We start from the raw sequence: 23,953 nt of genomic DNA on the forward strand, positions 1-23,953 counted from the left end.
GGCCTTGCCCTCCTCTCTGGGCGGGTCCAGAGGCCTACCAATCAGGAAGCGGCACGCCGGCGTTGGCCCCACCTCATCCCTTACGTCCGCCACTCAGGAGCCTCGCGGCACCGCCCCCGTCGCTCCCTCCCGCTTGGGGGTCGACTTAGTGTTGGACCCGGAAGTGGCTTTGGGTCACGAGGCTTCGCGGAGGAGGTGAGTGAGTCATGCGCGCGCGCGGAGGGGAGAGCTGGAGGGGGAGGGGAGGAAAGGGGGGCGGGGATGATGCAATGTTTGGCAACCGGTATCTGCTCGCGCACGCGCAGGGGACTACAAGGGTGGTGGGAGGTGCAGGGGGGGTGGGGGAGAGGAGAGAGGGCGGGGCGCCAGCTCCCGGTACCCAACGGCCCCAACGGCTATCCACTGTGGTCGCCCCTAAGCTGTGGTGTGAAGGCTCACTGCAGATTGTCTCTCTCTAGAGCTCTTGTTCCGCCCATCTGACATTACCCTCCGTTTTATCTCCACCAAAAGAAACTCCCATTTTCTTTGCCCCTGATCCCCTCCCTGCTAACGGACACCAGGTCTTTTAAACCTCCCACCTTTGAAAATTTGCATTCATCCACCAGGATTGTTTGCATCTTCTCGAGTCTTCTTAAAGTTTTCTCTCAAAAGAAGCCAAGGAGCTTGACGCCCCGTGGTACTCATTTTAAGCTCTTCTCTGAAGAGCACCCTTTAACTTTTTTCTTTGTAAAGTATCTGATGAGCCCTCGGCATGCCAGAATTCGTGTTCTTTGCCGGGTGGCCCCGATCCCACTGTTTCGTCTAATCATCTTCCCCCAGTGGTGCTCTGCTGCCCTTCACCAAAGACCAGGCCCGCCCTTTTCAGTTATCAGACCTGCAGGTCCTGTGACTCCCTGCTGTGAGGAGCTGGGCTTCGGGCCTCCTGCCTTAGGTGTTTGGGCTACAGTAGAGCCTTGTTGCCTGCGTGCACGTGAGCGCAAGAATGCCTGGGACTGGGTTGTCAGGAACCCTGATTCTAGCCTCAGCGGTCCCTCACTTGCCCAGGGATCCTAGGCCAGTTACCTAATGTCGCCGTGCTTCACTGTCCTTGTTCGTTAATAAAAGATCGCCTGCTGGAAGTGAGGTTATTATGAACTTGGAGGCAGCTTGAACAAAAGTGAAAAGCACGGTGGAAAATGCAAACTATATTTCAAGTGCCATTAGGTACAAAACGGAGGCCATGTGGTGGCCTGTTACATATCCTGTCATATCCTCATGGGGGCAGCCAGAGTTTGTCTTAAGAAACTGTCACAAGGCTATAGTTGTGGCTGGATGGCAAGTATAGGCGGCGGTGTGACCGGTGACAGGTCCTTGGTCAGGCCTGCACCACTGCTCCGGAGCTCCATTTCTCCTGTAAATGGGGGTGGGGGTGGCTTGGACCAGATGGTCTCTCCTGGCCCAAAGACATGACCAGGTTGTCAGTGACAGACAGAGGTCATGTGACTTGACAGGCCGGGGTCGTGTTTTGACATGTTGACCTGGGGAGGCGGGTCAAGTCCCAGCACACTACCCGGGAAGCCTTTGGGGCGGGGCAGGGCAAGTCGCGACTTTCATCTTTCGGGGCCGGCTCCTCCCGGACCTGGCATTCCTGGCTCCCCGAACAGATTGTGGCTTTGGAAGGGGCCCCTCCCCGGGGAGGGCTGGGATTGGCCACCAGTGGCCTGGGAAGAGGCTCGGATCCTTCCGCGGAGGGAGGGGGGGTGGCCCCCGCGTGGGGTGTTTGTTCTCTTGGGGATTAATGGGGGGGTGGGGGAGGGGTAGGCGCGCTCCCGCATGCGCACTGCGGCCCCTCCTGTTGGCTCGTCGTTGTCCGCTGGGCGGGGGCCCGGCCCCGCCCCTCTCCCGTCCGGGCAGCGGCGGCGGCGGTGGCGGCGGCGGCGGCGGCAGCGACGGCGGCGGCGGTAGCAGCCTGCGCGGTGCCTTCTGGGAACGGAATCCCCAGGGCTGCCCCTGGCCCCCATGGCGCATGCGCGGGAGGCCGCTCGGTGATCCGCGGCAGCGGCGGCGGCGCTTCCTGCTAGGACCGGCCGGGGCTGTACCGGAGGCTCGGGCTCCACCGACCCTCCTCCCACTCCCTCCCACTCACCCTCTGGGCCGCGACTGCGCAGGGCGGGGCCGGCCGAACCATGGGCCGCGGTGAGTGCAGGGCCCGGCCCCCCCACCTCGCCCCTCCCCCTCCCCTCCTGTCCCTACCCTCTGCCCCCTCCGCGTCCTCTTGGCCCCTTTCCCTGGCCCCATCCCCACTCCCCCGCCCTCACCTGCTCCCACCGTTTCTCTCTCTCACTGCTTGACTTTTGCCTTCTTCACCTCCCTCCCCTCAGTGCTTCGCCCACCCTCCGCCCGCCCTCTCCCCAAGTTCCTTCCTACTTCGTGCGCCTTCCCCTCCTCCCCAAGCTGAGGGAAGCAGGCTGGGTGACAGGGCGCCTTGTTATGAGAGGGAAAGTTTAGAAGCCGCCAGTGTGGGGTGGGAGCGATGGTGGGTTTGGAGAGAATACTTGCAGGTTTGTGGGGCGTCCCCATATGTATCAGAGGAGAATCCCTCTTGGAGCTAAACTGAAGCCAGTGGGACAGGAGGTGCTGATTCTTCTTGCCTTACGCTTGGGGGAAATCCGGAGCTTCTGAGAATAGTGGGAGAAGACAGAACTGTGATTCCAGTGTTTCTTAAGACCCAAGTGAACTAGATCAGTGATTGTCTAGTGTAGCCAGGCCATGGGGGGAGTTATGCTGGTACCACCCCAGCGAGCAGTTGGGCAATTGCCTGGTGATCTGCGGGGCAGTCCATACTTTTTATATATCTTCCTGAGGGCGAGGGAACAGCAGGGGCCAGCCTTTCTGGGAAACTTCCTAGAGATTATGGGAATTAATCCGCACTCCTGGCTGAAGGTTTCTGCCCTTGGTGGGATGAGGGGGCCTCGCCCTTTATATGTCTACGGATTGGGCTGTGATTCCCCAGTCCCTGAGAGTTGTGGCTTTGACCCTCTGGTCCCTAGGGACTGAACGTGGAGAGGATGGTTGTGGGCTCAGCCACCAAATCCCTGGGATCTTTCTGGGTGCTTACCTCCTGTTACTAAGGATCTTTCCCTTGAGTGTCCTGGTCTGTGGTGCTCTAGTAGGTTGGGCAGATTCCTGACTGTCCTTTCTCTCTCCTGTGTTGCAGGTGTGGGCTAAGCCGGCGGCCCCGGCTTTAGACTGGACCCCACAATGTTTGCAGACATGTTCAGGTAGCCATGGTGGGCTGGCAGAAGGTTCCTCCTCATTCTCACCCCCGGCTCTCTGAGGGTTTCCCTTTGCTCCCGACTTCTCTTGAGTCTCCCCACAACCTTTGCCTTGCGGGAATACTCCCTCAGGTACCCAGCCCAGTTTAATCCTGCTAATGCCACATGAATGTCTGTGTTATCAGGCACGTGGGAGCTGATTACACACAATGAATGGGGGCAATGAGAGCAGTGGAGCAGACAGAGCTGGGGGCCCTGTGGCCACATCTGTCCCCATCGGCTGGCAGCGCTGTGTTCGAGAGGGTGCTGTGCTCTATATCAGGTGTGGCTCCCCAGAGTTCCCCAGTTTCTATCCCCAGGCCCTTCAGTTGCCTGAGTTTTCTCTCTTCTATTCCTTCCTTTCTAACCTCAGATCGCTGGTGCCCTGTTGCTCTCTGTTCCTCTTCCTTCCTCAGCTTTTTTGCTCTCTGTGCCTCTGGTCCTGTGCACTTGTTCTCTCCATCTTTTCCTTATTCTCTGCCCTTCCTAGGAAGGTCTTTGAACCTTTGAAGGTTCTTTCAGAGTGTCTTCCAGTTCAGTGTTATCTAACCTCACACTCTTACCCTATCCTCTCCCAGTCCAAGTGGCACAGAGCTGTCTTCCTTGGAGCAAACCCGGAGCTACCTCCTCAGCGATGGGACCTGCAAGTGCGGTCTGGAGTGTCCACTCAACGTCCCCAAGGTCAGAGTGGTGAGGGTGAGATTGTCAGAGAGACTTAATGCCGGTCACTGACCAAGGTAGCTCTTTCTCAGATTCTGCTCTCTCAGGGTCCTTGTCTGTGCCTTCCATCTTACAGGTTTTCAACTTTGACCCTTTGGCCCCGGTGACCCCGGGTGGGGCTGGGGTGGGGCCAGCATCAGAGGAGGACATGACCAAGCTGTGCAACCACCGGCGGAAAGCTGTTGCCATGGCAACTCTGTACCGCAGCATGGAGACCACCTGCTCACACTCTTCTCCTGGTGAGTGTTCTCCACTTTACAGAGACAGGAAAACTTAAGGGTCTGGAAGAGGGGTGGTGGGAGGAGCTCTGTGAGAGAGAGCAAGAAGGGTAGAGTGGGGAACTGCTTGGTGAGAGGAGGGCACAGGGAAGCTGGGAGTTTGGGGGGGAAGGGATGGAAAAGACAAAATTCTTGGAAGGGGAGCCACAGGTTGATGCTTTGTTTCTCATTTATTGCAGGAGAGGGAGCAAGCCCCCAAATGTTCCACACTGTGTCCCCAGGGCCTCCCTCTGCCCGCCCTCCTTGTCGAGTCCCTCCTACAACTCCACTCAATGGGGGTCCTGGCTCCCTTCCCCCAGAACCACCCTCAGTTCCACAGGCTTTCCCCCCTCTAGCAGGCCCTGGGGGGCTCTTCCCACAGCCAAGGCTTCCTGATCCTGTCCCCTCTGGAGGCAGCAGCAGCCCTTGTTTCCTCCCACGGGGGAATGCCCCCTCCCCAGCTGCACCTCCTCCACCTGCTATCAGCCTCAACGCCCCCTCATATAGCTGGGGAGCTGCTCTCCGATCCAGCCTGGTGCCCCCTGACCTGGGCTCTCCTCCAGCCCCCCATGCTTCCTCCTCACCACCTTCAGACCCTCCTCTTTTCCATTGTAGTGATGCCTTAACACCCCCTCCCCTGCCCCCAAGCAATAATCTCCCTGGTCCCCCTGGCCCCTCTGGTCCTGCCACTCAGCCACCAGTGTCTTCAGCCACTATGCACCTGCCCCTGGTCCTGGGGCCCCTGGGAGGGGCCCCCACGGTGGAGGGGCCCGGGGCACCTCCCTTTCTTGCTAGCAGCCTACTCTCTGCAGCGGCCAAGGCACAGCACCCCCAACTCCCGCCTCCCAGCACTTTACAGGGCCGAAGGCCCCGTGCCCAGGCGCCCTCAGCTTCCCACTCCTCATTGCCCCGTCCCTCTCAGCGTCGTCCCCGCCGACCCCCGACTGTGTTGCGATTGCTAGAAGGGGGGGGCCCTCAAGCCCCTAGGCGGAGCCGTCCTCGGGCCCCTGCTCCCACCCCCCAATCTTTTCCTCTGCCGGAGCCATCCCAACCGATTCTCCCTTCTGTGCTGTCCCTGCTGGGACTCCCCACCCCTGGCCCTTCCCACTCTGATGGAAGCTTTAACCTTTTGGGGTCAGATGCACACCTTCCTCCTCCCCCCACCCTCTCCTCAGGGAGCTCTCCTCAGCCCACGCACCCCATCCCACCTGCCCTCCCTGGGACCACCAGTGGCAGCCTCGGCAGTGTGCCAGGTACGTGAGTGCACCAGAGCCCTTCCTTTGGGTACAAAGAGATCGCCAAGACATTGAAGGGAGAACTTAAGAGAGCTCTGTAGTGGTTTTCTGGGTTGGGGGGCAGGGAGTTTGGATTCTTTAGATACTGGGAGAAAGGGTCTCTCTAGAGCTGAACCTCTTTTTTTCTTTGCAGGTGCCCCTGCCCCACCAGCTGCCTCCAAAGCCCCCCTAGTCCCCAGCCCTGTGCTTCAAAGCCCATCTGAAGCGCTTGGGATGGGGGCCGGCCCAGCCGGCCCTCTGCCTCCCCTGGCTGGTGGGGAGGCTTTCCCTTTCCCCAGCCCCGAGCAGGGCCTGGCGCTGAGTGGAGCCGGCTTCCCGGGGATGCTAGGGACCTTGCCCCTCCCTCTGAGTCTGGGACAACCTCCACCTTCTCCATTGCTTAGCCACAGTTTATTTGGCGTGCTGGCTGGGGGAGGGGGACAACCTCCCCCTGAGCCCCTGCTCCCCCAACCAGGGGGACCTGGCCCTCCCCTAGCCCCAGGTGAGCCCGAAGGGCCTTCACTTTTGGTGGCTTCCCTGCTTCCACCACCCGCCTCAGACCTTCTTCCACCCCCTTCTGCACCTCCTAGCAACCTCCTTGCCTCTTTCCTGCCCTTGTTGGCCCTGGGCCCCACAGCTGGGGATGGTGAGGGATCTGCAGAGGGAGCCGGGGGTCCAAGTGGGGAGACATTTTCAGGTTTGGGAGACCTGCCCCCCCTGCTGTTCCCCCCACTTTCAGCTCCCCCCACCCTCATAGCTTTAAATTCTGCGCTGCTGGCTGCCAGCCTGGATCCCCCCTCGGGGACACCCCCCCAGGTGAGGATAGGGGGTGAGTGGGTGGGACAGAACAAGAGATAGAATCAGAGATGGGAGCTGGGAATCAAAGGCTTTCAGTTTCATGTCTGAGCTCTTCCTTAGGGCCTTTGAGGAGGGCTTAGTTCTTAGCTGGGGGTAGGATGGACTGTAAGAATTGGGTCTGTATTTAATAAGCATGGCCTACTTCAGTGGGGCTTCAGTGAAATTTATACGTGAAAAGTACTATAAACTTATTAAATACTTTACACATGTAGATGTTACAGCTATATTTTCTTCTTAGCCCTGTGTCCTGAGCGCCCCCCAACCTGGACCACCTACCTCCAGTGTCACCACGGCAACTACTGACCCGGGGGCCTCCTCTCTGGGCAAGGCCCCCTCCAACTCAGGGAGACCCCCTCAACTCCTTAGCCCTCTGCTGAGTGCCAGCCTGCTGGGTGAGTCTGAGGGAAGACTCTGTGGTGTGGGAGAGAAGAAAGGAAGCAGAAAAATTGGGAGTAGAGACTAGATCAATTAGGGAAGAAAGTCTGTGATCACTGAGTCAAGCCTAAAAGAATAGGGTCTGCTCAGCCTAATTGGTTTGCCCAGGGAGACCCTTGACTTTACACTTCCTTAACAGGTGACCTGTCCTCGCTGACCAGCAGCCCTGGAACCCTCCCCAGTCTGTTGCAGCCTCCCGGCCCTCTTCTCTCTGGCCAGCTGGGGCTGCAGCTCCTCCCTGGGGGGGGAGCTCCTCCACCCCTCTCAGAGGCTTCTAGTCCCCTAGCCTGCCTGCTACAGAGTCTCCAGGTGAGGGGATGGGTGTGTGTGTTAGGGAGAAAATTTTTTCCCCAAACTGGAAATACAGACATTTCAAGTTAAAGTAGCTGGAAGTGCATTGAAACTGACAGAGATCTGTTTTGTCTGCAGATCCCTCCAGAGCAGCCAGAAGCCCCCTGTCTGCCCCCTGAGAGCCCCACCTCAGCCCTTGAACCGGAGCCTGCCCGGCCTCCCCTCAGTGCCTTAGCCCCACCCCACAGTTCTCCTGATCCCCCAGTCCCTGAGCTGCTCACTGGGAGGGGGTCAGGGAAACGGGGCCGGAGGGGAGGAGGGGGACTTAGGGGCATTAATGGTGAGGCCAGGCCAGGCCGGGGACGAAAGCCTGGCAGCCGGCGGGAGCCTGGCCGACTGGCCCTCAAGTGGGGGGCACGTGGTGGCTTCAATGGACAAATGGAACGGTCCCCAAGAAGGACCCACCACTGGCAGCATAATGGGGAGCTGGCTGAAGGGGGTGCTGAGCCCAAGGATCCATCCCCTCCTGGGCCCCATTCTGAGGACCTTAAGGTGAGTGTGGATTAAGTAATGGTTATCTGGGTACAAAGGCCCTGAGGAAAGGTTGAGGCCAAGGTGTCTTTTCCTACACACAGTCCATCTTTTCTCAGGTATCCCCAGGGGTAGTCAGAAAGTCTCGTCGTGGCCGCAGGAGAAAATACAAGTGAGTATACTGGCCTTTTCCGGCTTCTTGTTGGATGTATAGCAACAGTTAAGAGTGATTTGGCTTTCGAAAAGGCAGTACTTACTTGAATATGAATAAGGATACTATGCCTATACTGTCCACATGTAGAAAGTTTCCCACCCAAACTCTGAAAATCCCCTGGCGCTCAGGGATGTGCTCCTGATCCACCTGTGCCCTTATTGCAGCCCAACCCGGAACAGCAACAGCTCCCGCCAGGACATTACCTTGGACCCCAGCCCCACAACCCGCGTAAGTGTGCGTCACTGCGTCGGTGGGTGGGAGTGCATATAAGGGATGAGGCAGGAGGAGAAGAAGGTTAGTGGGAGTGGGGAGAAAATAAAGGACTTCCTGATACCCAGCTGTTTGATCACTTCTTTCAACTTCCCCTCTTGTATAGGCGGCTGTCCCTCTGCCTCCCCGGGCCCGCCCTGGCCGTCCTGCCAAAAACAAGAGGAGGAAACTGGCCCCATAGCAGCCATACCTGGAGCTGGATCTGACCCTGACTGGGGAGAGCTGAGTGCTGAGCCTTGGGAGCCCCTGCCAGCCACCTGCACCTGTGGACAGAGGGTGGGGGCACTACTCCCCACTCAGAGCACAAATGCAACCCCTTCCCCCACAGTCCCATCCTGAGCCATTGCAGGGGGTAGGGAAGCTCACCCCCTCCCCCCCAAAGCCATGTCACTGAAAAGGCCTGGGGGGGTGGTATATGGCCCTCTCCCCACCAGGCTAAGGGGAAAACCCCTTCCCCCAGGTCTTTTATTTGTTTAAGTTATTTTTGCACAAATGACTCTTTTATATTTAATTCGACTTCATTGCCTCCCTTCTTGAAGCCAGCAGGCTCAGTTTACAAACCTGTGAGCTACTGTTGGCTGCTGCCCTCCTTCCCAATGAAAGGTACAAAGCAATAAGCATCATGCGTCCTCCCCTCACCCCTGCCAACACCCCTCTGCCTCTGGCTCAGGTTGCTCAAAGCACAGATTCCCCCTCTTACCCTGTCCCCAGGTTTGAAACACATAGCCTCATTTCAAGGTGTAGCCAGCTTCCCTCCACTTTCCTCTGGGATATGAAGAGGGGGTAAGGGGGCAAAGAGAGCCCTCTGGGTGTCTCCTCCCATACACACTACACTGCCCCTTCTCCCCCATCAAAACGCTCAGAGACGTTGTGACGATGCGACTGAGGATTATGCAACATGGTCCAACCGGAGCGGCCAGCATGACCAGCTGTCCAGGGGCTGCCTCCTGCCTTTTCTTTTGTAAAGACAAGACCCTTGGGAGTTTTAATTCTGTTTTGTACTTGCCCTGTGGGGCCTCCACTGCTTTTCTATGGGAGACACTCTTAATTTAACAGATGAGAATATTTTGAAACTCTGGCTCTGACTCTGTCCTCATTTTTTCCTTAGTTCTTTTGTAAGAACAGATTATAATTTAAATCCTACTTCTGTGGTAGAGAGTGCTTAGACTGTCTGTTACACTGTGTATGTCTCTTTCAGTGCTGCCTCTTCCCCAGGAAACAGCAGAGGCCACACAGAGTACAACAGCATTTAATGGTCAGAAACAGTTGTACAGTATTACAGTCAGCCACAGAAGCTGTGCTGGAGGACAGGACCCAATCCTCCCCCACACCAGGCAAAGCAGTATTGGGCAGGAGCTGGCATGTGGCTGGGCCATGTCCTCATCCCTGTGGCCTAAGGGGAGACCACCATTTAATATCCCCAGCTTCCACTACTCTTCAGAGGAGGGGGTGTAAGCCCCACATGCAAGAAGCCCTTGCCCCCAGCGTCAAATGGGACGCAAGAGTTACGATTAAGGGGAAACCCTGTGTAAGGTATTAATAGAGTTCAAAGGGGTAGGGATTACCCCTGTCCTCAATCACCCAAAGGTGCTCACTTTCCCAGTTTCTTCATCCGTTCATCAATGTTGGCAAAGTTCCCCTCAATTGTGGACAGGTTTTCACGCATCGTCGTCTGCACCTAGAAAGCAAGACAGCTGTTTCAGTCTGTCAGGTTCAGGTGCTTACCTGGGTGAGGCCCTGAAGAAATTCTCTGAGAGAAGACGAAGACGTGCAGGAGAATTCCCTGGTGGTCCAGTGGTTAGGACTCTGCACTTTCACTGCTGGGGCCCAGGTTCAGTCCCTGGTGGGGGAACTAAGATCCCACGAGCTGCACAACAAAGCCAAATTAGAAAAAAAAAAATGGAAACAGCTTGTGGGCCCGAGAATGGGAAGGCGACTTGGAGCACCATGGACCTAGCATGGGATGTGCTAAACAGGCAGGCCTCTTAAGAATTCCTATCCTGACTTTAACCAGAACAGTTCTTTCATCTGTTTTATGTACTGAGGGACAAACAGGATTTTGTTGAAGTAAGGGTTTCACTCGTCCGAAGTTTTTAAAAACTGCTCTGGAGGAAGAACCTACCATGCCAAGCACTTTAATTTATTTTGGCAGTCCTGTGATGCCAGAATCCCAACTGTAGTGCATCCCCCAGCATCGAGAACAGTGCCTCCGCCAGAACCTGAAGACTTGCTCTGTGCTGGGCACTGCTTAGGGAATGGAGAGGTGACGCTCACAGCTCAGCATCAGAAAGGAAGGGGCAAAACCAGGTGGGAGCCTGGCTCCAGATTTCAATGCCCATGTTCTGTCTAGTGTGCTGTGCTCAGCAACATCTGGTTGAGGACCCAGGGAGGATAAAAGCCAGCTGAGACTACAGAGGGAAAAGGTAGGTTTTATAGGAAGAATGGAGGTTTACTGAGCTCTTACCAATTCACTCATGTCACTTCATTTAATCCACATAACTCTGAAGTAGGTATAGTTTGCCAGATGGTGAGATGGAGGTTCATAGGTTAAATAAGTTGTCAGATGTCCCATGGCAACTAAGAAACAGTATGGAGACTCAACCAAACCCCTGCCACACCACTGTGCCACCAAATGGGCCAAGGCAGAACCCTCTGGAGCTGAAGCTGGAGAACCTTGCCTGTGTGTGCTGGGGAAGGGAGGCACTCACCTGAGTCAAGAGGGTGGCATTGTCCTTGAGGGAACAAGCAATCATCTGCTGCGTGGTATCCAAGTGTGTCAGAAGCTGACCAAACTGCATGGCTGTGAAAGGTCAGAACAATAGGCATGGCATTAGAATCCAAGACCAGAGGGAAGGGAACAAGAGTTGCTCACTTTCCATTCCTCTTGACACCCCTTGTGGCTGGCCTCCCACCTTGTTCATGCAGCTGCTTGATGGTGACAAGTCTCTGTACCAGCTCAGGAAGGGAGGTGGCAATGGGGCTCCAGCGCTGTATGGTTTCATACAGCTGGTGCACCTGGAGGGACAACACAGTGGCAAACTTCAGCCAAATACACCCCATTAGGATGAGACAAGTGCAAGCTGGGGCAACAAGGAAGCACTGCCTTATCTCAGCTGGTAAGAGTTTATGAGGACAGTGGCCTTAGCATTCAGTGCTCTCATGCTTTGCTCTTCCCAGCAGGAAGAGTACATGAGGGAGCAGGAAAGGGTATGAAGATGGGAGGAAAGTTCTCTTCCTGACCTTGCTCTGTGTATCTGCATCCTCTACAGAAGCTTTATGCTTGGCAATCTCATTCACTTTTCCCAGCACACTCTGAAAGCACAGATTTTAAGGTTGATAGTAAAGGCATCAAGGTCTTCCAAAGTCACTAGCTGCCTGTAATCCAATTTGCCTCCACTTAATACCTGTAACCGAGCCTCCACTTGGTCCAAAACTGCAAGGTCCAGGGCGCCCACCTTCGCCTGCAACAGTTCTACAGTATCCTGGGGGCGGGGTCAGGACAAGTGCCATGAAGCAGACAGAATCAGACTAGAAAAGGACACCTCATATTCCACTGAAGGTAATGAATAAACAGCTACAGATCCAAAAACAATTTTCTAAGCAAACCCAATCCTGATATCCCCTCTGTCATCCAAAGACTCCAGTTCCTTTTACACTCACCATGAGGCAGGCTCCCTGCAGACCTGCTGAAAGGGGATTCTGATGGGGAAAAGAAGCAAAGAAGTCAGTGGTTCTCATCTCTCCAGGTGATTACCACCTTCTCCCATCCTTTCTGGTTCCAGCAGGCAACTGCTGGCTGCTCCTGTAACTAGAACCTGTTCCTGACTCCTCCCTAGATTCTGTGGAATGCTGTGGACCTTAGGGCTCAGGATGTGAGGGTTGGAACAAGTATAACAGAGCACCTGACCTGAGCATCCTGATCACAGCGTACAGTGGCTTCCAGCTCTGTCATGCGCTTCTCGAGTTCTGCCACCTAGGGGAGGAAAGAGGGTAGATTTGCCATCCACCTACTTTCCTTCTGCTGCAGTGGGAGGTAAACCTTGCTCTTTGCTGGTCTGCTTGCCCTCCCCTCCCCTCTCCCCACCACTCTGCCAAGGGATTTCTTTCTCTGGAACACAGCCCTAGTCACAGTCTTAAATGAGACATCAAGAGGAATCAAGCATTCCCAACACCCTCTCCCCAGATGTGACTCCTTGGAGGGCAGCAGGAAAGTCTCCGGAGCCACGTCTTCCCTGGCCCCTTAACCAACATTACATGCATCCACACACATACACAAACACACACAAAAACATACTTTGGCAGCTTGAGAGAACTTGTCCTGCTCAGGCCGAGAATGCAGTTCATAAGTGACCAAGCTGCTATCTGGGGGGGTCCCACTGGTGGTCTTGCCCCCTGAACCAGTCCCTTTGCTGTTCTTTGTTGCTTCCAGCTGCAGCAGTAGGCGCCTGGATCAAAAACCCAGCAATATTATCATGACTTGAAGGATGTGGGTCAGCCCAGTCACTTGTTTCTGCCTCAGGGTCAGCATTAAAGAACAGCTAGGCCACCTCTCCCCTTCGCAGCCCTGTCAATACCTGGCTGGAGTCCCTCTACACCCCAATTAGCAATGATTTCCCAGCAAAGTCTGGCACCCACTTAGCCAGAGCTCCATCGGGGTCAGTAAGGTTGATTGCGGCATCTGGTCCCAGCAGCTTCTCCAGATGGGAAGCAACCAGCTGCTGCTTCAGGGTGGCCAGCTGTTTAGCCAACACCACGGGGGTCAGCTTCTCCTCAGTGGCTGATTCCTTCACTGTCGTCTGGTATGAAAACAAATAGACAGTGAGGGGTGTTAAGAGTGAGTCAAGAGAAAAAAGATCAAGACCCTTAAAGATAGCTGTGACTAAAAGTCACTGGGCTGCTCATTACCCACTTACAGTACTAACTATAAATTCATGTGCATTCCCAAACTCTAAAAACCTCAGCCCCCTTAGGGAGAAGCTTAGGGAATCTTTCTCCTCCCGCTGGGAGGCCTTCCTCTGCTATGTAAGTCATAGCAGAAGGGCGAGAGGAGTCTAGTTACCTTGATTTTTTCAACTTCAGTTGTCAGCTCTTGGACCTCATGGAGTAGTCTCTGGTACTTTTGCTGGGGTGTCTCCTTTACTCCCAGACCCTCTCCAAGCTAGAGAGCAAGCACAGACGGTGACATCACACCTCCTACAACAGGGAACCTCAAGAATGTTATTTAAAAAAAAAACAAACAAACAAGAATGTATCCAAACCCAGTCTGAGTTTGTAAGAGTATCATATCTAAATCCAGTCTGAGTTTGTAAGGTTATTATACCCAACTAAGAATCCACCATCATCCTCACTCAGAAGACCTGCAGAGAGCTGGAGGCCTGGGGACACTCCATAGCCAATAGCAGGGAGACAAAACATCCTCCCCTGCATCCAGCTGGGCTTCTGAGGAGCCCCAACCAGAGAGGAACCCAGAATCCCACCTATATCCCTGCTCTGTCTTAAACGCCCACTGGATAGGATCGCTGCACTATTCCCATCAACACACAAACAACAAACCATCTCATATTCTCCAGATTCATATCCCGTTCTTTTGGTTTTTCCAATTCGATCTGAGAAATCTGCCAAGAAAAGAAGATGGAATTGAGGGCCTGATCAAGACCCACGGCAGTCATGATCTCAGTGACTGTGAGGGCTTCCATAAGACAGCTCTTTCCCCAAAGCAAATGTCAGTGAGGCCTGAGGTCAGGCTTCCCCATCCAATTTCCAACCAGTCTCACCAAGTCCCTTTGTGCCCACTCTCTTGTCTTTGAACTTGTCATAGGCAGCATTGGGATTGACAATGATGTGCTCCACACTGGTACTCGTCAGCTCCTCCTGCAGAAACAGGTAGTTCAGGCCAGGGGCAGATTCATTCCCACTCTAGAACTTCCCAGAGCCCCCCAAATCCCCAAACCATTAGGAGACTGGGCTCTACTCTCCCAAGGGGAAAGAAGGACAGCTCCAATCCAAGCTATCGACCCAGGTTCACCCTAGGAAATGAAAGCTTCCTGGTAAGTTTGGAGTCTCAGTTGTATAAATATTAACAGCCTGATTCAACTGGGAACAGAGGCAGCATAACCTCCCCACCCATTCTGTACATAAGCCTCCTCATCCCCTCCCCTTCCCCAATCCAACTGGGCCCTCCCAGTTATCTGGCAACACGATGCACTCAGGGCAAGAAACCAACCTGACCTCTTTTAACCTCCCCCTCCCAAAAGTAAATTTCCTTGCTGCTGAGGAAGTCCATTTTCAAGCTAACCTCCCATCCTTGCTGGAGGGAAAGAGGAGCAATCAGGCTACTAGCTCTTGAGTATCAGAACTTGCATGTGCTGCTAAAGGGAAGATAACAGCTTTTAGATACAAAAGAAGTTTGGCAGAGGACCTGGCCAGATGCCATTTCCAGACTGCCATGAAGTCAGGGAATTCAGGGGATAGAGAGAAGAGGCAGATACTGTGTTATATTTTAAGGGACATCTTAGAAGCAACAGCATAAGCTATACCTGGTTGCCAAGAATACCCATCAGCAAAGGCCACAGGTACATTCTGAAACAGAGATAGCCCTGCTTCTTCTCAAAGAGAAGCTGCAGCACTGGCCTCTTCTCCCTGACCCTCTGCTGTTTCTCAAGCACTGAAGCTCTTTCATAGGAGGGGGTGTGGTAAACAAAGTAAAAGAAACTTCACCCTAGAAACTGAGGCAGAAAGGTTCCCTCCTTACTAGTTTATCTGTTAGCGGTTCAGAGTCTAATAACTACACCAAAACCAAGTCCTCCAGACTGCATGTCTCTCCTTCAATTGTCAGCAGTCCAACAGGTCTCATCATGCTTCTGGAGGAAGTGGAAGGAGACCTGGAAAGCCTTTTTCTTGGAGTGGACATCACCTTCTACTGGAGAAAGGCAAAGAAAGTCTTCTTTCTTTTAACCAGAACAATGGTTCTCAACCCTGCCTGCATAATCGAATCACTTAGAAAAGGGGTAGGGGAGAAAAGAGGGATGGGCTCACCGCCGTAGATCTGATTGGACTGTTCTGAGATAAGGCCAGGGTAGTAGGCCAGTTTAAAAGCTACCCAGGTCATTCTAATATGTATCCAAGACTGAGAATCTCTGTCAGTGGGTACTAGGGGTTGATGGGGCGCGGGGAGAGGTTATGATGGAGAGACATGGAGAAAGCAGCAGACGCAAGCTCCACCCTTCATCTCTGCTCTGCTATTACTGAAGGAATCAGTGTGAGTGGCAGATTTATAAACGAGGGAGGAGGCAGGTAAGGAGAAAACATCAACTGTGCTTTTTACCTCTTCAGGGAAGTGCTGGGCAGAGGGGCAAGAGCTAAAAAAGATTAAGGGGAAATAAAAGGTTTCAAAGTCCCATATGAAAGTGCCTATGGGAAAAAACAACTGAGTCACAAATTCTCTCAATCTTCTCTGTAGTGTTATGGCCAGAGCACCCACTGGTCAAGTAACTGTGGTCTCAGGCCTCTAAAAAGTGTGTGTCTGAGATGGATTCATGTTCAGGAAAGAACATTACCCTCTTTCAAGTTCACCCTCAAGAATAAGAATATGCCACTCCTCCCTCTGACAATGAGGTAGGGAAAAGGGAAAAAAACCTCTTTAGAAGGCACAGTCTACAGACTAAGGAAAGCAATCACAGCTACCGTTTTGTTAAGCACTTACTATGGGCCAGGCACTATGCAGATGAGAACATACTTTCTTATTTAGTTTTCTAAAGAGGCAATGTGTGGAGTAAAAAAGGGTCACCACTAGAGTGTGAGTGTCAGAGCTTCTGGACATAGCAGGGACGGTCAGTAATTTCATCTTACTATTCCTGCTGCAGGAGCACGTCCTGGGGCAGAAGGGCTACCCAGCGGTGGCACCTTCCCGGAGCCTCTCCGAGGGTGTGGCTCCGGAGGCTCAGGTGGACAGCACACTTGAGCCCTTCAGAGGCACCGACTCTGCCTTGGAGGTCTGCCTTGGAGTGTCTTGGAGGTCTGGGGGCATGGGCTAGAGGTAGTGTCATTACGGTGATTCATGAGATGGGAAAAGGTCAGCTGGGGTTGGGGCTGAATAGCGGAACAGAAGATTTAGTAGAGACAAAAGGACAGAGAACAACTGTCCATCATAGCACACCCCGTTAAAAAGCAGATGAAAGGTAAGGCTTCTTACCAGCTCCTTGTGGTTTCCCCAGAGGTGAGAAAATCAAAAGAGTTAAAGGAAAGGGATGGGGAAATGGGGGTGAGGGAGGGAAAAAAAAAAAGACAAAATTGTTATTAGCAAATTGTCACATGCACTACACGACAGTCTTCAAATATACTGCATCTCAGGGCCCAGGGGAGCCTAGCAAAATTTGGGGCCTAGCCAAGAAATTTCAGCTGGGGTCACTGCATACCCCAAGAGAAAGAAGAGCTTGGGACCCTGTCCTCTCTGGTGGTCAGGATGTCATGATGCTTTGCCGTGAACAGCAGCAATTCAGGATCACCTGGGAACTAAGGGTTAGGTGTTGCAAGCCAGTGACACAGAAGAAAGTGGGGGCAAAGAAGGCTGGGGGAGGCAGGGAGAAGCTGTAGAAACGGCAGAATGTGAAGCAGAGGCTGTGGAGATAAGAGTCTGAGGGCTTGTAGCTGATTGAGGGTCCATGATTCTCAAGGGAAGTAGTTCATGGCTCAAGTCTTCCTGTCTCTCGGTTTCTCTAATTTTGAAGAATTAGGCATTTGAATGGCAGAATCAATCATAATGCGGGTGCTTATGTAGGTGGTTTCATGTGACTTTGTGTTAAGCAGAACAAAGTGAACTTTCTAGATTATAGATGGTAAGTTCAATGAAATGCGAAGTACCTAACTGCAGGCCCATCCTCATTCAGTCGCCAGAGGAGAGGCAGGGTAAATCCTGGTCCCTTGTGTAGTCTGGTGTGTTTGTATCCATCTTGAGTGCTTGGAAACTCACCCTACACTCTGAGGGATCCAGAGCAACTCTGCCATGATGTGCTAGCACAGAGTCCAAAAGACACCCAGATTCACAGCTACCAGACATATGCAGAACATATTTCTTCAACCCTCTGTTCACAGGGGTTGGAGGGTATACAATGGGGAAAAGTAAGAGTCTTTCAAAAAGAGGCCTTATTTTAGCCCAAGCCACACAGATAAGGCTCCACTTCCAAGCAAGACTGGTTAAAGAATTGCCAGGGAAGGACGGATATATGTGTATGAAAAGACATGATGGGATAAAAACAACTACATTCTGCCCCAGAGATTTCAGCTAGATGCATCAGAACTTCAACCTCTAGCCCAGCCACGACTCCTCTCTCAGTTCAGGGCAGAGGTGGATCCAGGTCCTGTGGTCTAAGGCTGGGATATCTCTGCAGAATACACTTTACCCTTCTCTTGCCTCACCAAGCTAAAGCCAGCTTGATTAAAAACTCAAGGGAAAAGAGAGGACAATCGGCCATAAGTTCAAGTCCAAGTCATGAGGAATGGGGGAGGACAGAAAAATTTAAAAAGGAAAAGTGGTATATGCATATTAATTTGTAAATCATACATACCACCTCCAAGTCTGACCTACGGTTGGGTTGGGAAATGAGATTTTTGGGATAACGTCTGTAACCTGGAGTAGTAACAATCACTATGGGAGCCTACTACACCCAGCCAACTTGATTAGAATTCTAAGTGCCTTGATCCCAGGTACATGACTCCCCAGTCCCTCTCATTAATAATCTCCCAGACTCCCCAGGGCTGTTTGGCTAAGTGGCTGTGCCTCAGAGGGCAAGACCTGAGGTTCTAGATCAGAAACAGGAAGAGGTCACTGCCGCTCGCTCCCTTAGCCTGTTCAGGCTCTTTGCCAACACCACAGCCAGGGGGACTTCAGTACCATGAGGACAAGGAAGATGGATAGTGCTGTAGAATAAAACTGTCCAGGATGGACCAACACAGTGCTGACCATCCAACCATTTCTAAAGGAGGGGTACAGAAACAGGAAGACTTGTGGAAGCACAAAAAAATCCAAGTTAGTCCCTTAAAATGCATATAACATCCCTTTCCTAGCCCATTTACTTCCTCTAAAACCTTACCATAAGAGAATATTAAGATGAAGTTTTCATCTTAATCAGGTATAATCCACACACTGCTAAGAAGTGAGGACTGCTGCTGTCCCCCCGTTCTTAACCCTTGTCCAGAATGGCTAAAAGTCATTCCTTTTCTCTTAACTCCATTTCAGTTTGTGGAGGAGAAAGGCAACCCCCTTCCAACTCCTGCTCTTAAATTCCTCATGTCCAGAAGTGTTCCTAGTTTCCATGCTTCTATCCCATCCTCCACTGGACAGTTTTATTCTGCAGACGTCACAAGGGGAAGACACAATGATGCATGAATCATAGTTGTGTTTCTAAACCTTGATTAAGAATCTTTAACCATGAGGCCAGCAGGGCCCTTAGTGACCCGGCTAGAGATGCATTAGAATTTAAAACAATTAGCTGCGACAACAGCACAGTGAGAGCATTGCATGCGAGATGGCAAATGAAAAAAAACATGCAGAGGAAGAAGCATTGAATGGTCTTACTTGTGCAAACTAGTGTCCAGGCAAGGTGGTGAGGAGGGAGGATGGGGGAAGCATTAGGAAAAACTCAGGTAAGTTCCAGTGCGCCAACAGTCAATGAACACAATCAAGCATACTCTGTGATATCCCAAACTGTAAGGAAGAGAACTTACTATTTCCCATCTCAGGCTGGTGGAGGGTCTGGTATCATTTACCCTTTGGAGAACTGAAGGCCCTGCCAGGGCCCCACCAAGCTAAGGCTAGGTCATTTTCCCCCTTCCACATGGCATCAGGATAGGCATGGCATAGAGGGAGGAACTAATCCTGTTTCTAGCGAGTTTCTAAACTTACTCCCCCTTGCTCCAGCACTTCAAAAGTAGGGAGCAGAATGCCTATACAGACCCAAGCGTAGGCTGTGGGCTCAGTGGGGAGGGAATTCCAGCTGAGAATTAGCTTTCCTGACAAGACATTTTAAGAAAAGTTTCCAAAAAGCTCATGGCCCAAATCAACCCAGGAGTGTCTGATATGCAGAGGGTCCTACACCGAGGAGGAAAGGGCTAGCCTGTGTGGTTTTCTGGCCCATTCACTTTAGAATATTTTAGCTCCTGCTAAAATTGTTTTAAAGGGATAGCAGAAAAATCAGGACCAATTTTACCTAAAATAAAACCTTCTACTATTTCCTCTTCCATCCTTCCCACTATGGGAATTGCAAACTTTTCCGTTTAAGTTAAACTAGCAATTACAATCTTTTGGGTGTATTACAGGGTATTATTTCCTTCGGCAGCCCGATTTCTTCCATAGCGGAGCAATCGAAGGAAGAAGGTGAAAAGACAGGGAAGGTCGTCAATAACCTTTGATTACTTCTTTAGATAAAAATCTGGAGACCGCCCTGAAAGGTTCCATTAAGAAGTTGATCAAATTGGTTGTCTCCAGGGAGGAAATGACCATTGGCAGGCAGCAGTGGGAAGAGACACTTTTTGTTCTATGTACATGTATTACCTACTTTAAAAACTAATAAAATTAAAGTTCCAAATAATCTGGAGACTAAGGCAGAGCATGCTCTTGCTGGAGTTAAGAAGGTGACTGAAACCTCATGGTTCAGCCACAATAGTGGTGGTGTGCAGTGTGACCCATACTGGGTCTTGGGAAGGTAAGTGAGAAGGGGACCAGCTGCCAGTGAGAATCCAGGCCTCAAGGAAATGAGGATGCTGGATTGTCTAAGTACAACCAACTGCTCCTCAAGTTGCACACTTACGTCAGTATCAAGGGCAGTGGCAGAACCATTAGTCAGCTGACTTCCCAAAAGCTGCGCTCGTAAGGCCCACAGGGACATGCAGGGGCCAGAGACATTAGCTGCCATCAGGGAACGTCTCAGGCCTCCCCCACTCCCGCCAGGGCTCCTGAAGTAGCTGAGAGTCTCCCGACCCTACTCACTCCTCCCCAGTGACAGTGTCATTCTGCTGACCCTTAGGTGATGGAGGCAACTTAGCTCCTCTTGTGTTTACCATCCAGTTCTTATCTACTTCTATACTGGTATTCTGGCTACATGCTGCAGGAAATGAACATCAGCCCATCAGACACCTTGCTAGATGCTACTAAAACAGGATGCTCAGGTTCAGCAGGGAGAAACAGCCAATCAGGGCAGAAGAGTCAGGTTCTTCCATGCCTGGGATGAAGGTCATGCTCTTTTTATTAAGAGATAGCCCATGATTTCAAATGGAAAATTACAATTTATTTTTTGGTTTGGAAAGGGGACTGCTATATTACCTGTTTGATCATGGTCAGTGACAAAGGTCCATTCATTATTTCACCATGAAGGCTTGATATTTTATAGGCAGAGCCCTAGGCTACAGCTGAACAGTCTCTGAACTATGGTAGCAGAATGGGGTCCTCAGTATATATACTCCTGCCCTTTGAGTCAGAGATAGCTTCCTAATAAGATACCTCTTAGAGTGAAGGTGCAAACTTAGGTCCTGAGCAATGACACCACCTGCATTATTTCCAGATACTCAAGTTTGGGGGACAGACTGACATGCCAGCAAGTACAGAAGCAACAAGAACACACCACTCAGAGAGGGGATAAAGAAGGTGTTCCCCACAAAGAAGGAACCACTTCTACATGGGGGAATCAAATAAGGAATAAGTGAGTACGCCAAGCCATACATTATAAGCCAGCAACCAGCATTCTCCAGAACTAACCAGCCCCACAGACGTAGCCACAGGACTCACAGACACACATACAGAGCCTGTTTCCACTGACTCTTAGTCAGCACTTTTTTGAGATCTCATACCATCAATGTGACCCTAGCCCAGCTCTCCTTGCAAATTATAGAACCTAAAATACATCCTATAAGACATGTGAACAGATCTTTGCTCCCCTTGGCACTTACACTCAGGGTTTCCACTATGTTCACTTCATTCACTCAGTTTTTTCTTTCATGTTTCCTATATGTATCCTAACTCCCTCATTAGTCTGGGGGACTTTTGAGGGAAGGGACATTTTTCCCTCTGTACTGCACAAAAATCAACACAAAATGAACACATTCAATAAACAATGCTAAGTGGTTTCCCTTATGGTTAAAATGTGTCCATAGCTAATTCCTTCCTCTTGAGTTCTTCCTGAATCTGAAAGTGCTATCAAGTCCTCTCCTCTGCTGATATGAAATATTTATGTTCTTCTTCAAATTCCTTCCGCTCTGACTAGCTCTCTTATCTTTCTGAAGTCTCCAATTCATTTTCCTTGCCTAGTGGATTCTGGATACTCACGTAAAATCACGTATAGTATTCCTCTATACTTCAAAGTCTAGCTTGTTAGGATGTTAATGAACATTGAGTGAGAGACATATTTTATGAAATAGAAGGTCTAGGTCTTAAACTCATGCACTTTTTAAGTGCGCAGGCTTCATGACGCATTACCATGGACTAGCACTACCAGGGCTAAGTCACTAGCACCCAGCCCGTTTTGAAATATTTCAATTTTATTTAAAAGGCCTAAGTATCAGGCCTCTTAGTTTTAATTCCACTGACCTGACTCTCCTTCCTGGCATTGCTCATTTGCAAGTCCTGCAACCTACGTACCACCCAGGCTGGGTTGGCATACCCGCTTATTGTTGTGGCTCGCCAGAAAAGGGAAAGGGTCTGCCTGGGAGAGAGATCAGAATCCACAGGAGTCCTGAGGCGCCACATAGTCTTACCGCATCAAACTCTGCTTGATCATCCTCAGGCAGGTCGCTTGTTTCATAAACATCTGGCTCGTTCCTGGCCTGCAGGTAGAAGCAGTGACCATCCAACCTCACTACCCAGAACTACCCAGCAACACCCCTGACCCCACTCCATTTGAACAAGTTAACAGAGAAGTCAGGCTGTGATGCCAGGATTCTGCCCCTTCTTTCACCTGCTGGGTGAACTGCATGTCATTTCCCATGTCTTAATAGGGGTGGGGATAACAGTGGAGATGACTGATGGTAAATGGTGAGTGTTAAGTGATGACAAAGATGCTGCCCTGAATCTGAAGAATGACGGGTCCTGGGCAATCAGAAGTAGGAGAGGAGCCATCATTAGGCCCTGCACACACTACCCTGGCACAAGGGCTGAGAGTGACTCAGGACCTTAGTACACAAGGTCCTATTCCAACCCCCCACCCCGTGAATGCAAGTAAGGCAACACAAAGGGAGGTACATTCCGGCATGTGCGGGGCTTGGGAAGGAGGCTCCCTAGAGGACAAGAGTTCTCTATCTGGGGTTCTGTCACGGTAACCTCCTCACTCTGCAGAGTGAAGGCCATCACCAAATGGCCTGGTTTGTGTGTCTGAGGTGGGGGTGAGGGGCTTATGGGACTATCTGGGGAGACACGGGAGGTGTAGACACGGATGGTAATAAGCACTAGAGAACAGTGCCTAGAGACCATTTCCGGGCCGAGAAACCGGCGACTGCCGGAAAGGGGCCTTGTAGGCCTTCGCATAGCCCAGCCCAGTCGGGTCGGAGTCCGAAGGGTGCTGGGGCCGGTCAGGGAGCTAGAGGCAGGAGCCCTCGGGGCTGAAGAGGGGTGCAGGCGGGAAAGGTCACGGGTTGGTGTCTGTTAGGGGTCTTTAGGAGGTTGGGGGCGCGGTCTTGGGGAGCCAGGGCCGGCCGTGTACTCACAATGCCGGGAAGGTCGGCGTACTTAGGGTCCGCCATGGCGGCGGCGAGGCAGGGTTGGGGGACCGGGGCCTCGGCAGAGCCGGGGCCGGTGCTCGGGTAGGGGAGAGGATGGGTCCTGGTCCGCGTTAAGGCGGCCGCAAAGGGAGCGGCGGAGGAGGCGGAGGAGCAGGAAGTCTCGCGACAGGAGTAGTACAGGGGAAGGGTGAAGCAAAAGTCGCGAGAACAGCCCGCTACCACACCCCTGGAGAGGCAGGGATTGGCGAGAACGAGGCCGGGAATGAGGTAATGGCAGGAAACCGCCGCCTAGGATTGTGGGATATGCAGTCTTGGCCCACCCAGCTTGGGCGGGACCGACGTTAACGCGCTTTGGCAGCTGTGTCACATAACTTATTTTCTTTCGTCTTTATAGCGAGTCTGTGAAAGAGCTTTTACAATTCCTGTTTTTCGGTGGATAAATTTGTTTTTCAGTCGCTAACTCCTGTCTGCTGCTAAGTCGCTTCAGTCGTATCCGACTCTGTGCGACCCCACAGACGGCAGCCCACCAGGCTCCTCTGTCCCTGGGATTCTCCAGGCAAGAACACTGGAGTGGGTTGCCATTTCCTTCTCCAACGCATGAAAGTGAAAAGTGAAAGTGAGTCGCTCAGTCATGTCCGACTCTTAGCGACCCCATGGACTGCATCCTACCAGGCTCCTCCATCCATGGGATTTTCCAGGCAAGAGTACTGGAGTGTGTTGCCATTTCCTTCTCCCAGCTCCTGTCTAGCTCTTTGCAAACCCATGGACTGTAACCCGTAAGGCTCCTCTATCCTCCACTATCTCCCACAGTTTGCTCACATTCATATCTATTGAGTCGGTGATGCTATCTAACCGCTAGCCATGTCAAGCTCCCAGAAATTAAATGAATGGGTAAAAACAACACAACTAGGTTTGCTAAGGCACAGCCAGGGTTTTGAAACAACAATAAGTAAATTTAATAGAGATTTAATCATGTTGGGAATGAGAAAGTTAACTAACCAGGTTAGGGCTGTCAGATAAAACACAGAGCACTTAGTTAAATTTGAATTTCACATAAACAACTAATAGTCTTTATAGTATAAGTATATCCCATAGGGTATGTAGGAC

The 23,953-nt window shown here is 51.9% G+C and overlaps 2 protein-coding genes across 11 annotated transcripts; one reads left to right on the forward strand and one right to left on the reverse strand.

Moving 5' to 3' along the window:
- Positions 1 to 113: 113 nt before the first annotated feature.
- On the forward strand, positions 114 to 9,221 carry MBD6 (methyl-CpG binding domain protein 6). 7 transcript variants are annotated; one of them, XR_005719678.1, is made up of 15 exons: positions 1,933 to 2,175; positions 3,197 to 3,260; positions 3,440 to 3,576; positions 3,872 to 3,974; positions 4,090 to 4,252; positions 4,471 to 5,523; positions 5,699 to 6,360; positions 6,641 to 6,794; positions 6,977 to 7,146; positions 7,267 to 7,680; positions 7,779 to 7,831; positions 8,038 to 8,101; positions 8,250 to 8,419; positions 8,683 to 8,746; positions 9,007 to 9,221. XR_005719678.1 is itself a non-coding variant. In XM_040233053.1 (13 exons), exons 3-13 carry the CDS (start codon positions 3,464 to 3,466, stop codon positions 8,322 to 8,324), a joined length of 3,024 nt encoding a protein of 1,007 aa, XP_040088987.1. In that variant the 5' UTR covers positions 114 to 195; positions 3,197 to 3,260; positions 3,440 to 3,463; the 3' UTR covers positions 8,325 to 9,221. The 7 variants fall into 7 exon arrangements, 3 of the variants coding, with proteins under 3 accessions (XP_040088987.1, XP_040088986.1, XP_040088988.1); XR_005719677.1 differs by having other exon boundaries at positions 8,250 to 8,746; XR_005719676.1 differs by having other exon boundaries at positions 8,683 to 9,221.
- Positions 9,222 to 9,376: 155 nt separating this feature from the next.
- Positions 9,377 to 23,042, reverse strand: DCTN2 (dynactin subunit 2). 4 transcript variants are annotated; one of them, XM_040233061.1, is made up of 16 exons: positions 22,832 to 23,003; positions 21,887 to 21,955; positions 16,335 to 16,340; positions 13,918 to 14,014; positions 13,697 to 13,758; positions 13,203 to 13,301; positions 12,779 to 12,939; positions 12,438 to 12,588; positions 12,051 to 12,116; positions 11,804 to 11,842; positions 11,548 to 11,625; positions 11,384 to 11,455; positions 11,056 to 11,158; positions 10,852 to 10,943; positions 9,739 to 9,821; positions 9,377 to 9,536 (listed from the first exon to the last, which is right to left on the reverse strand). In XM_040233061.1, exons 1-16 carry the CDS (start codon positions 22,865 to 22,867, stop codon positions 9,524 to 9,526), a joined length of 1,227 nt encoding a protein of 408 aa, XP_040088995.1. In that variant the 5' UTR covers positions 22,868 to 23,003; the 3' UTR covers positions 9,377 to 9,523. The 4 variants fall into 4 exon arrangements, with proteins under 4 accessions (XP_040088995.1, XP_040088996.1, XP_040088997.1 ...); XM_040233062.1 differs by lacking the exon at positions 16,335 to 16,340 and having other exon boundaries at positions 22,832 to 23,042; XM_040233063.1 differs by having other exon boundaries at positions 9,377 to 9,821.
- Between the last annotated feature and the right edge of the window lie 911 nt (positions 23,043 to 23,953).

Source organism: Oryx dammah, unplaced genomic scaffold (genome assembly GCF_014754425.2).
Source record: "Oryx dammah isolate SB20612 unplaced genomic scaffold, SCBI_Odam_1.1 HiC_scaffold_29, whole genome shotgun sequence".
NCBI lineage: Eukaryota > Metazoa > Chordata > Mammalia > Artiodactyla > Bovidae > Oryx > Oryx dammah.